Below are 13,748 nucleotides of genomic sequence, written 5' to 3'. Positions count from 1 at the left end.
ATGTTCTAGATCTAGTTTATCTTTTGGGTTTTGCAACAATTTTGATACATATATGCTCTATTTCATTTTGTGTCAGTGTCTCCTGTATTTTAGTTCCATTGATTGTGGGTTTGGATTGAAAGAAAATAACAGAGACTTTTGGTTTTTGAAGTTTTATTTTATCTAAATTCATTTCTTTTTGGCTTGAAAATCATCTATTCATTTTTTTTATATGGTTTTTTCTATTTATTAAATGTTGAGGTGGAATTTTTTTATGTTGGTTAAATTTTTTTAATATTATTTCCTAAGTCACCTCAGCTTCAAGTGTGCCAAATGTGCACACTGTTAGCTACGTAGACATATTCCATTAGTGGGTTAACAGTAGAGACCAAATTGACTGCAAGATGAAAATAATAGAGACCAAATTGATTACTACCAAAATGTAGGGACTAAATTGACTACAATCCCAAAATGTAGGGGTCAAAATGATGTTTTCGACTTCTTCTTTTTTATCCCAAGAAAAAGGTAATTAATCAAAAATTAAATTAGCAGCGCGCAGCATACCGCAATTCTGTAGAAACATTAATTCCATTGTCAATGGAATTTAGGAGGAGTTTTTTCAATCCAATCCACCATGGTTGGGTTGATAAAAATTCAACCCAACCCACATAATTGAGTTGGATAAGGTTGGAAACATGGGTTGGCCAATATTTTAACCCAAAAAAAAAAAAAAAAATTGAGCGTTAGAACAATAAATTTATAAGATTATCAACATAAATAGTAATAAATTTATTATTTTATTTGTGTTGGTTTAGTGCATCAAACCAACACAAATAACAACAAATTTATAACCTTACGAACCTTAGTATAGCACCAAACCAACACAAACTATTTAATTAGTGCATTAAAGTATCAAACTAACACAAATAATATGAGATTGTAATGAAATGAGAAAATAAGTTAAGGGTTTATTTTTTATTCAGGGAAAGAGGCAAAAGAGTATCACGCTCTTCTACCGAGGCTGAAAGAGGCAAAAGAGTTTCACAACTACTGAATTAGCCTGGCTACGTCTACTTTTTAAAGAGCCTCGCATATTTCTTTCACATGTTCCTATGCTTTGGTGTGACAATGTGTTTGCCATTGCCTTATCTGCTAACCTTGTGTTTCACTCCAGATCAAAATATATTGAGGTCGACTTCCATTATGTTCATGAAAAAGTTTTGCGCAAGGATCTATGTATTAAATTTGTTTTCGGTAAAGACAATTTGGTTGATGTGTTTACGAATCCTTTGACAACTCCTTTATTTCTTTTTCAGTAATGCAAACTCTTGGTGGAGCCTTCCCCCACTCGTTTGAGGGGGGATGTTGAAGCTAAGAAGAAATCTCAGAGTGATGCGAAGAAGAAGAGGGTGCCGGACGACGTCATTCGATTAAAACAACGGCCTTTTAGTCAGTTAGTTCAAACGCAGCGTTTCATTTATCATAGATATGCTTAACTTAGCACGACGTCATATTGGTTGATTATACTACTTAAGCTTCCTTGGCACGAAAATCAGTTTCTGAGTTAGTTGGTTCTGTTGCAATTCTGTTAAGCTTCCTCCCTTAATTCATGGATCATTTCTGTGATTAAGCGAGATCATTTCTTCTCTCGTTCACATTGTTTTGTTCTTGAATATAATCTTGCTAAATACAGAAAACTCATTCAATGAAAAAGGTTTTTAGAGACAAAAATTAATTTAATTTTTTATTATATTATTGATCTCGTATGAATCATATTTATTGTTACATTTTTTTTTTAATTTTTTAATGTAAAAATGGTAAGAAAAATACTATAATTACTAATACAAATTTTACTACTCAAAACTTATAAATTAATTTGGTAATGAATATAATTTATATGTTTCAACCATCTAATCATTGAAGAGAAGCGTCACATCCACAACATTTTCATAACAAATCATAGGTGGTTAGTTGTTATTGATTCAAATTTGAACTTATCACTCAGATTATTTTTTTAACTCAACAATAACAATTAGTAACGACCTGCCTCTTAGAACTTGTTGTGAAAATGTCGTGGACATAACATTTTTCAATAAATAAATGGTTAAATAATATCTTGGTGTGATTTCATATACAACAGTAATAAATTCTAAATTAGAAAATTTATAATATCCATAACATCACTTAATTTATTTTTTTAGGTTTATGAATTTTCAGCAAATTGCCCCTATCATTGTTTATGAATTTTTAGCATTTTAGGAAACGAAGAAAATAAGAAATTTCTTGGATGTATCCAATCACTGTCCAAATTGTGCTCTGGTCCTGCCCCAAGAACGTGAGGTCACTCTAAGACTGTGAAGTGGACCCTGATCTAGCTTGGCTCCTTCTATAAAGCTCTACACCCCCATTCTCAATAATTGCTTAGCTCATCTCCAAATCCGACCTATCTCTCCTCACCAACAGAGCCCCTCAAATCTAATTCCTTTGATGAAACACACGGACACAAGCCTGGCAAAGCTTTAACACTATTAAACATGCCAGTCAATATAACCTCCATCAAAACCTCATCAAATGGAGCTTGGCAAGGCGATAATCCCCTAGACTATGCCTTTCCACTCCTAATTGTTCAAACCGTCTTAATTCTTGTGGTTAGCCGCTTCCTTGCCTTCTGCTTCAAACCCCTCCGTCAACCCAAAGTCATAGCAGAGATAGTCGTAAGACCCTCTCTCTCTCTCTCTCTCTCAGATCAATAATTATCTTATATATTAGATACGCGAAATTTTTTTACACTCACAATATGCGGGTCCCAATATGAGATTCATAAGTGGTAAGAGAAGATGCATATATTCGAACATATTCATTGATTAATTAACTTAATTATTTGTTTTCAGGGTGGAATTCTACTCGGACCGTCGGCTTTCGGAAGAAACAAAAAGTACTTGCACCGAATATTTCCCGCATGGAGCGCTCCTATACTTGAATCTGTAGCCAGTATCGGTCTACTTTTCTTTCTCTTCCTTGTAGGTCTTGAACTCAATCTAAGCTCAATTCGTCGGGGTAGTAAAAGAGCTGTAGGCATAGCACTCGCCGGAATTTCCCTCCCATTCATCTGCGGCATAGGCATCGCTTTTGTCCTCAGAAAAACCATAGATGGAGCTGACAAAGTCGGCTACGGCCAATTCCTCGTGTTCATGGGAGTTGCTCTCTCCATCACCGCCTTCCCGGTCCTGGCACGCATTTTAGCTGAACTCAAACTCTTAACAACACAATTGGGCGAGATTGCCATGGCTGCAGCTGCGTTGAACGATGTCGCAGCGTGGATCCTATTAGCTCTAGCTGTGGCACTTGCCGACGGCAACACTGGAGGCCATAAGAACCCCTTGGTATCAGTCTGGGTTCTTCTCTCTGGCGCTGCTTTTGTTACTTTCATGTTCGTCATCATGAGACCTGCAATGAAATGGGTTGCTAGTCGATGCGTGCCGCAACAAGATGCGGTTGATGAAGCATACATCTGTCTAACATTGGCTGGAGTGTTGGTTTCTGGGTTTGTCACTGACTTGATTGGAATTCACTCCATTTTTGGAGCATTTGTGTTCGGATTGGCTATCCCAAAAGGAGGAAACTTTGCTGGAATATTGATAGAAAGGATAGAGGACTTCGTTGCAGGCTTGCTTCTTCCTCTGTACTTTGCTGCAAGTGGGTTAAAGACTGATGTGGCCAAAATAAGAGGCGCAGAGGCATGGGGTCTATTGGCGCTGGTTATATCCACTGCGTGTGCTGGGAAAATTCTTGGGACTTTTGCTGTGGCGATGATGTTTATGATACCAGTGAGGGAATCATTGACGCTAGGTGTGCTAATGAATACCAAAGGTTTGGTTGAGCTCATTGTTCTCAACATTGGCAAGGAGAAGAAGGTTAGTTCTTTCTTTCTTTTTTCTTTTTTTTTTTTCTTTTTTTTTCACATTTTTTTGTTTGTTTGTTAAGAACATTGCATTGTTTGTTGGGACTTTTTTTTGTTTGTTTAAAAATTTTAAACATACTCACACACATTTTAATACATTTTTTCATTCATATATATAAAAAATGCCCAAACATTATTTAAACTCCTTTACCAAACAGCCGGTTAGAGCAGTAAAATTTGAACACTTAGAAATACCGAGAGGTCTTCTTAGTCAAATTACAAAACATTATTAGTCAAGTACCTTGGACAGCTCATGGGGTTGATTTTTCAACATAGAAATAATGAAATATTAAGATAGTGAAGTTTTTACAATGAAAATCACATGGCAACAGAGAAAAAGATATCCGGTAATTTTAAATAATTTATTTATTAAGGATAGAGAAAAAGATAAGAGTCGATGACCGAATAAAATACTTGGTTAAATCACCACGCATCTTTAGTGCGATGGTCATTAAAAATAAGAGTCCGATGAACGAATGAAGTGCCTGGTTAAACCACTGCATACTCTTAGCTTGAAAATTGCTCCACAAATATAAGTTCTTGTGGGGTGTAAGAGTCAAGATTCAAGTTTTCAGGATGAAGTTTTACACACATATACACTTAGATTTGGTTAGAATAAAATTTTTATTTTATATATAATAAAAAAAAATAAGGAGCTTGGTTAAGGTGATTGCAATTGATCATTTTTTTTCCTTTTTGGAATTGCTCAATGTTCAATTAAAGGGATATTTATTTATTATTTTTATTATTTTCCTATGTGGTTGAGTCCATTAGATTTTTTCTTAATGAATGCGTTTGAACACCCATTAAAAAAATCTAAAAGATAAAAGTAAGTTTTTTCTTAAAATATTAGTTTTCGTAGCTTAAAAAAAAAAAAAAAAAAACCCCAAAGTTGAAAGCTCGCCTAATTTTGCCAAACAGATGGACTAAAAAAAAAACTTTTGTTTTGTTTGGTTTTGTTCAAACGGGAGTGAAAAACACGTTTTCAGGATAGATTCATATTATAGCCTTCTCATTGATCAATCTTCCATCCACCGAATTTCATCAGAAGACAGGGTTTTTTTTTATTTTATTTATTTTTTTTAAAAATAATATATATATTTATATATATATATATATATTTAAAGTATAAAAGTTAGATTCTCTAAAATTCAAAGCTTTCTTAAAGTAGACACACCTTTCTGTCCAAAAAAAAAATGTAGGCACTCCTTAAAAGTTTCTAGATACACCTTTACTATTTATTTATTTATTTTTTTAATTTTTATATATGATAGAATTCTATTCTAGAATAATCTAAGTATATATGTGTGAAACTTTCTCTTAGAGTCTTGAACCTGAGTTTTTGCTTTCCCACCGCACAAAAACTCTGTATTTATGGAGGTAACTAACACACCAAAAGTGCACGGCATTTACACCTATACTTTTTAGAAGAGAATAAAAATTTACAGTCCATTGATTTACTAAGATAGAGTTAATTAATTAAGGGATTATAATTTTAAATTGGTTACTACATGTAATAATGATAACAAAAGATTTGGAAAGGTATCACAATTTATAACTTTTCGTTTGACAACTCAAAGAAATAAAGTGCAATTCTATCTGAGTTATGTTAATTAGTACCTTTAGGGTAATTGTTAATAGGATCATGTAAACAGATGCTCTTAGGGCAATTGTTAACAAATCATTTTAGAAAAGATTTAACACTACGTTTATGGAAAATAGAAAACGTTGTTAAAACATTAATCGTTTTTTTTTTTCTTATAAAAAATTTCCTAAAATGGTTCACTAACAAATGCCCTTAGGAATTTCGTTAACATTTTCCTTGTTAATAAATCATTTTAGAAAAGTTTTGATATTATTTTCATGAGAAATATAAAAAATTGTCAAAATAATTAATTTTTTTTTCTCTTAAAATTTTTTTTTTAATTTTTTTTTCTAAATCAATATCCTTAGAACATCTGTTACATTTTTCTTTTCTTGCATTTATAATGATGAAAATGTACTTGTTCATATAAAATAAAATAAAAATGATGATTATATACTTTATACAGTTTATAATGTAACGAGTCCAATTCTTTATTCATAAAATGAAAATAAAAAATGTTCGTCGAATTTGGATTACCAAAAACTGCCCATTATTGTGGGAAATCATTTGAAAACAATCTAAACACCAGAACGTTTTCCAACTCTTTTTTTTTTTTTTTTGCTTTTTGCACCGCGTCAATGATCCAATCACTATGTCTCTATGATTTTTCTTATACATTATTGTGGTGCGGACCACATTAGGAATTACCCAATGAAATTTCCTTTTAGATCTTGTCTTTACTATATATGTTTGTCCCCTTTTGATTCCCTTTCTCAAAACACATTATTCCAATCCATTTCCTTTTTACGTGTCTTTAAAATTTGCTTTAATATCCCATAGGAAGTTGATTTTAATTTCTTTTTAATGTGTAGCAACAAATTTTCTCTAGAGTGCAACCATGAAAAATGAAGATTTAAGAATTTATGGTTCGAATGGAAACACTTAGGAGGTGGACGTAGAGAACTTAAATGATGAGTTGTAAATTTAGAAATGTCAATTTTCATCTATCATATTATTAGTTTATAGAAATTTTTAAGTATTTCACTAGTCTCATCACACGCGCTTCGCATGTGTGATGAGTTTTTTTTTTTTTGTTAGTGGTCCTATTCTGTAGAAAAAAAAATTGCGTTATTTATTTATTTTTTTATATAAAATTTTTATTTTGAAATTTTAATTTATAAGTGAATAAATCAATTTGAAAATTAATAGAATAGTGGCCCTATTTTTTAGGCAATGTTTTAATCGGAGTTGGAGTTGCATTTTTATCGGATTATCCTTTAATTTTATCTTTACTTAAACATAAGGATGTAACAGTATTTTCAAACTACTTTATACAGTTTATAATGTAATGAGTCCAATTCTTTATTCATAAAAATAAAATAAAAAAAATGTTCGTCGATCTGGCCTAGATGGATCCATATGGGATCGCCACATGTTAGTCATATAGAGGTGGAATTTGGATTACCAAAAACTGCCCATTATTATGGGAAATCATTTGAAAACAATCTTAACACCAGAACCTTTTCCAACTCTTTTGTTTGCTTTTTGCACCGCGTCAATGATCCAATCACTACATCTCTATGATTTTTCTTATACATTATTGTGGTGCGGACCACATTAGGAATTACGCAAAGAAATTTCCTTTTAGATCTTGTCTTTACTATATATGTTTGCCCCCATTTGATTCCCTTTCTCAAAACACATTATTCCAATCCATTTCCTTTTGACGTGTCTTTAAAATTTGCTTTTATATCGCATAGGAAGTTGATTTTAATTTCTTTTTAATGTGTGGCAACAAATTTTCTCTAAAGTGCAACCATGAAAAATGAAGATTTAAGAATTTATGGTTCGAATGGAAACACTTAGGAGGTGGACGTAGAGAACTTAAATGATGAGTTGTAAATTTAGAAATGTCAATTCATCCATCATATTATCAGTTTATAGAAATTTTTAAGTATTTCACTCTAGCCTCATCACACGGTTCATGCGTGCTATGAGTCTTTTTTTTTGTTAGTGGTCCTATTTTGTAGAAAAAAATTGTGTTTTATTTTTATTTTTTATATATATAATTTTATTTTGAAAATTTAGTTTATAAGTGAATAAATCAATTTGAAAATTAATAGGATAGTGGTCCTATTTTTTAGGCAATGTTTTAGTCGGAGTTAGAGTTGCATTTTTACCAAATTGTCTTTTAATTTTATCTCTACTTAAATATAGGGGTGTAGGGGTATTTTTAAACTAAAAAATGAGGAATTCAAACAGAGAAAGCCCCTTAAATAATAGTATAGATAAATAAAAAGTGGAATCATCGGTAAGATACCGCTTTATCTAAAATAAAATAAAAAATGAAAAGAATCTATATTAGAATAACAACACCAAACAAAAATAATAGATGGATGAGAAATTAAGTCTAAGTTCATTTCATTGGAGTCTTTTCTAGCATCACATTTCCTCATATTAATAGATCAAACCTTGAACCTTATAGCTTTCAAAAAAAAAACCTTGAACCTTATAAAGAGAAAGGGGAACCAGTTAAAGAAAATAAGGTGATCATTTTGTTCTCGGTCCTTCCAGTAACTTAAATTTTGGGTTGCATCTTTCATGTCTCTCAGAACTAAGGGTAGAATACAATAAGTTGATTTCTTTTTAAGGATTCCAGTTGATTATGCAAGTCCAAGGGCCAGGTAGTCAAGGTCTTGCCATTCTTATTATCTTGTTTTAAGGGGTCCCAATATAAGGCTTTTGAGTTAATACCTGTGACTAAAGTATAGAATACCCACCCAGGTAGGTCATTATACTCAGCATTCTAGGTTAAAATTTTACATTCTCAATAAACAAAAAAAAAAAAAAAAATTAAAAAGTTTTGCTTTAAAATTCAGCAGCTGAAACAGAGCGATAATTATCTATCACACAACAATATCTAAAGTCATGAAAAAAATACAAAATTCTTAAGGTGAGAAATTGTTATTAATAGGTAAAAAATGGATGTTTATAAGTAAACTTTGATAAGAATCAATAAAATTTTTTGGGTAAAATACAAAGTAAACTAACCCTTTAAGTTTATTCAGATTTCATTTCAGTCCTTAGACTTTGTTTTTGTTTATTTCAGTCTTCTAACTTTCAAGTTTATTCAATTAAGGCTTTTCCATCAACTTTTGTTATATGTTGTGGTTAATTTTTCAATTTGATAAATTTTTCTTCAAAATTTTTGAATAAAAAAAAATTCAATTAATGATTGAAAAGTATTTTCTAATTTTTTTTTCAAAAAGTTTTAATAAAAGTTAACGGAAAGACTTTAATTGAATAAATTTGAAACTTAGAGGGCTGAAATGAACGAAAATTAAGTTAAAGAGTTGAAATGAAATTTGAAGAAAGTTAGAAGGTCAGTTTTACATTTTAGTAAAAAATTTTCAATTCAATATTGAAAAAAAAAAAATAGTACGAAAATAATTATGTGTAACATTACTTATCTCACAATAGCTAGATTCTATTGTAGAATCCACAAACAAGGAGAACAAAGACGCATGACATAACCTTTTCCAACCGATAGGTTATTCCCAATTTGACATGATTGCTCAACTGTTCCATTAATCCAAATAGTTCCTTTCACAACGAATTTTAAATAATTTTTATAATAGTTGAAGTTGTTATAAATAAGGAAAATTTTAACTTATCCCATAAGAACATTGATTTAAGAATTATTTTTTAAATAAAAATTTTATGAAAAAAAGTAATTAACTTTTTTTACAAATTTTTATATTTTTCATAAAAGTGATAAAGCTTTCTTAAAATGACTTATTGATAAATTTTCTAAAGTCATTAGTTAACAAGGCCCATAAAATAAAACTTACACCAAAATGATTAAGTTTAAATAATGTTATACAAATCATAACATGAAATAAGTTAAGAAAAAAATTATGAAATTTATTTTATCTTAGGTTTTACTAACGTATGTCTTAGTAAACCACTTTTAAAAAGTTTTTATAAAAACAAAAAATTTATTAATTTTTATTATAATTTTTATTAATTCCCCATAAAATATTTCTAAAAAAATGAATGATTAATTTTTGTCGATTGAGCTTTTATATTTAGCACGGTTGATTTCAATTCAACATCCAAGCCCACCACGTCAGTACAAGGGCAAAGTGATGGTACCAGTCGAGATTAATGAACATGGCGCATGCTGGGACAAGAAAAATCACGGACTTTAGACAGAGTTAGTGGGCAGTCACTTTGTGCCCAACCTAGAAGCAGCCAACCCAACTTTAAGCCTAAAACATCACCTTTTTCAAAGTAATCACTTTAGAGTATTGCAATTTTTTTAAAGAAAATAGAAGAAACATAAAAAAAATTACACAACTTTTGTTATAAATCGTTTTGTTCTTATATATTTTTATATATATAAAGTTCAAACCTAAATAAAATGATTGAATATCTGCATTTCTGATTTTTTTTTTAAATTCTTATTATCTATTTAAAACTAATTTAATGATAAAATAAATTTTTTTTTTTTTTAGATTATCCATTAAATTCTATAAAAGCCCCCCCTCCCCCACTTATATATAAAAAATTTATATTCTCCAATGAAAATTGAAATATAAAAAAACAAAACAATTTATAATAGAAATTTTAAATTTCATAAAATTAAGACACATATTTTACTCAAATTTGACATTTTATTATTACCATTATTTTCATTAAGAATGTGTGTTTTTCTTGTTTTACTTTACTCACATGATATATATATATATATATATATATGTTTGTATTTTGTTTCATTTAGTCATATATGATATGTTATATTATGTAATGATGATATTAAAAATGTATATTACTTGATTTTGAATTAATAATTTGATATAATTTAGGTAGCATTATGTGATGAAGTCTTTGATATATTTATTTTGTAATATATATAACCTCAAACGGTACATGAAGTAAATTGACATCAAAATACTCTATTTCAAATGAATAAACCGGAATAAACAAGGAAGGGAATTGACAACTTTGATTGATATGAAACGCACCACATGATCATTCATGCATGAATAAAGAACTAGTTGTTGTTTTTAAAATTACGAGTATAATTGAGTAAATTGCATGAGTTCCATATCTATTGAGTCTTGATTCTAACTCTGTAAATTGTTGAACATGCAGGTACTCAATGACGAGACATTTGCTATTCTAGTCCTCATGGCATTGTTCACCACCTTCATCACAACTCCAACAGTCATGACCATTTATAGACCAGCTCGTGGCATCTCCACCAGAACTCATCGAAAAAAATTGTGTGACTTGACCACGACAGATGACTCCAAAGACGAGCTTCGTATTCTTGCTTGTGTTCATGACCCTCGAAACGTACCCTCCATCATTGCCCTCATCGAGTCCACTCGAAGCACTAAGAATTCCATTCTCAAACTCTTTGTCATGAATCTAGTCAAGCTCACAGAACGCTCTTCTTCGATCGTTATGGTCCATCGGGTCCGTAGGAATGGTTTTCCTTTCTTTAATCGTTTTCGCCGAGGCGAGTGCCATGACCGAGTGGCTGAAGCATTCCAAGGTTATAGTCAATTAGGCCGAGTTATGGTTCGGCCTACCACAGCCATTTCGGCCATGTCTACCATGCATGAGGATATTTGCCACGTGGCAGGTGATAAGAGGATCACGATGATCATCTTGCCCTTCCATGTACGATGGAGAGACGAGGGAGATGGGTTGGCTGAGAATGTGTCCCAAAGTTGGAGAGAAGTGAATCAGAGGGTACTAAAGGATGCACCATGCTCAGTGGCTGTGCTTGTGGACCGGGGTTTTGGTACTGAGACCCAGAATCCAGGACCTAATTCTAGTGTGGCTCATAGGGTTTGCATAATCTTCTTCGGTGGACCTGATGATCGCGAGGCCTTGGAATTGGGTGGTAGGATAGCGGAGCATCCAGCAGTTAAGGTGACACTTATAAGGTTCGTTGAGAAGGATGGGAAAGAGTCTAAGGGCGAGATGTTGCGGCTCTCACCGGCCCAGACACAGTGTAGTGATCAGATCTCCCAGACACAGTGTAGTGATCAGACCAATAGCTTCTCCACCGCTAAAATGAATTGTGAGAAAGAAAGGGTAAGATACTATTTCAGTTCAGTTTGGATAAAGGAGAAGAGAGAAGGAGTAGATTAGAGTTGGTCAAAAATTAAACTTAATGAAATATAGTCTTATAGAAAGATTAATGTTCCATATTTCTGGTCAAATTTACTCTACTTTTCCTCTCTTCCCCTCTAGCAAAATTGGCCATCAGTCTCTCTATTAGACTACTACCTCAGTACTATCATTAAGTTTAGATACGTAATAAAATTTTCAAATTTTTTTCATGCCCGTAAAGTTGGTAGATTATGATTAGCGTAGTGATCCCACCTGAAAAATCTTACACGAATCATAATCTGTCATATCAAATCTTGTGAAAGAAAGTCGTCAAATTTTTGTTATGTAAACTTGTTACCTAAAAAAAAGACCTTATATATGTTTGTAACAGCTAATTGGTCGTATAGCATGCACTAAAGTCAATTAATTTCTAATTTCTGTACATAAACAGAAGCTGGATGAGACTGCAGTTGCTGAGTTTCGACGCAAGTGTGGCGGGGTGGATTATAAAGAGGAAGTGGCTAGCAATGTCATAGAGGGGGTGTTGACAATAGGGCAGAGTAGAGACTATGATCTTATAGTTGTAGGGAAGGGTCGGTTCCCATCAAATATGGTAGCTGAGGATGCAGAGCTAGGGCCTATTGGAGATATATTGACCTCTTCAGCCCATGGCATTGTGTCTTCAGTGCTTGTGATTCAACAACATGCAGAGGAGGCTCCTGAGTCAAAGGTATGTAGTAGAGTATGAGAAGTTTACAGCTGATGAATCGTCAAGTGTGCCAGACATTTCATAGGATTTTGTTTGATCAGAACAACTATATGTAAAGTGTACACGTACCTTGTCACAACATCAATGCTAGCACCATACATTTTCATTAACATTGCCACAACTGTCCAATATGGCTAACTGTGAGTGACAAAAAGAAAATAGTGGGTTCATATGATTGATAGTAATAGACAATTTAATAATAGATAGTCAATCACAATTTCTCACATGAGACAATTTTTGCAATGTGTGTATGAAATTGTATGGTACTAGCTAGAATTATTAGTTGGAATAGTTGCAACTAGTTCGGCTTTTAACAATATGGAATCTGGCCATTTGGTGCTCTTGTCATATATTGTAAAATAATCTCTCTTCGTTTCAATTGTTGGTCTTGATAGAGAACTCGGTCCTAGCCTTACCAAGGTATTCCCTGAAAAGGAGGAAAATGTTGAAGGTATAGGGCCACGATTTTATTCTTGAACATCACATTATTTAAAATTTAAAAACATTATACACGTGAAATTTGTGATATATAATTTGAATTAAATAGATTAATTTTAAAATGGAGAAAATTCTTTCCAAATTGTTTGAAATTTTAATACTTATAAATTAAAGTGATAATACTTGCAATTAGTGTCACATTAACAACAAAATAAATTAATATTTAGTAAAATTATGTATAATTTTTAGTTTAATAAAATTATGTATAATTTTTAGTTTAATAGAATTATATTTTTAAATTAAAAATTCAACCCTATAGCTTTAGAAGTAACAAATTAAATCTTGAGATTTTAAAAAATAACCAATTAGATATTATATTTTCAAAGGTAATAAATTAAATCTTGAGAAAAATCTACTCATTTAAGTGGAAAAACACTGTGTTTGGGGTTTAAATAAATTGAGGGATTAATTTATTACTTTTTAAATCCTCATGGTTTATTTTAGTACTTTTAAAACTACAAGGTTTAATTTGTTACACCCATTAATTATAAAGTTTAAAATGCAACTTTTCCCTTTTTAAATTTTTTTTAAAGATATCAAGGCTCAATCCTAGCCAATGTCCAAGTCTATTATCCAAAGTCATTGTATCTAATCCTACTTAGAATGCAAACAAAATCATTATAATTTTACTAGGAGTGTAAAAAAAGTAATTTTAATTCTACTTGTAGTGTAATTATATTAATCATAGATTTGTCTAGAATTTAGTTTACTATAAATATTAATTTGCCCTTCAATGGGTTCAGTATACATTTAGAACTTTATTTTAGAAGAGTAATAGATAAAACTTAATGGTAAAGATATACAGTCTTCAAGATCTTTCCATTGTA

At 31.4% G+C, this 13,748-nt stretch overlaps 1 protein-coding gene across 1 annotated transcript; it reads left to right on the top strand.

The window, feature by feature from the left end:
• Nucleotides 1–2,205: 2,205 nt before the first annotated feature.
• LOC115952766 (cation/H(+) antiporter 20-like) lies at nt 2,206–12,773 on the top strand. Its single transcript, XM_031070010.1, is given in 5 exon segments — nt 2,206–2,693; nt 2,871–3,893; nt 10,683–11,636; nt 12,106–12,395; nt 12,397–12,773. Coding segments are annotated over 5 exon segments (2,499 nt in total). The 5' UTR covers nt 2,206–2,513; the 3' UTR covers nt 12,449–12,773.
• The last annotated feature ends 975 nt before the right edge of the window (nt 12,774–13,748 follow it).

Source organism: Quercus lobata, chromosome 7, assembly GCF_001633185.2.
Source record: "Quercus lobata isolate SW786 chromosome 7, ValleyOak3.0 Primary Assembly, whole genome shotgun sequence".
Classification (NCBI taxonomy): Eukaryota; Viridiplantae; Streptophyta; class Magnoliopsida; order Fagales; family Fagaceae; genus Quercus; species Quercus lobata.
Note: the sequence above shows the minus strand (reverse complement) of the source record. Positions and strands in the feature narration are given on the sequence as shown.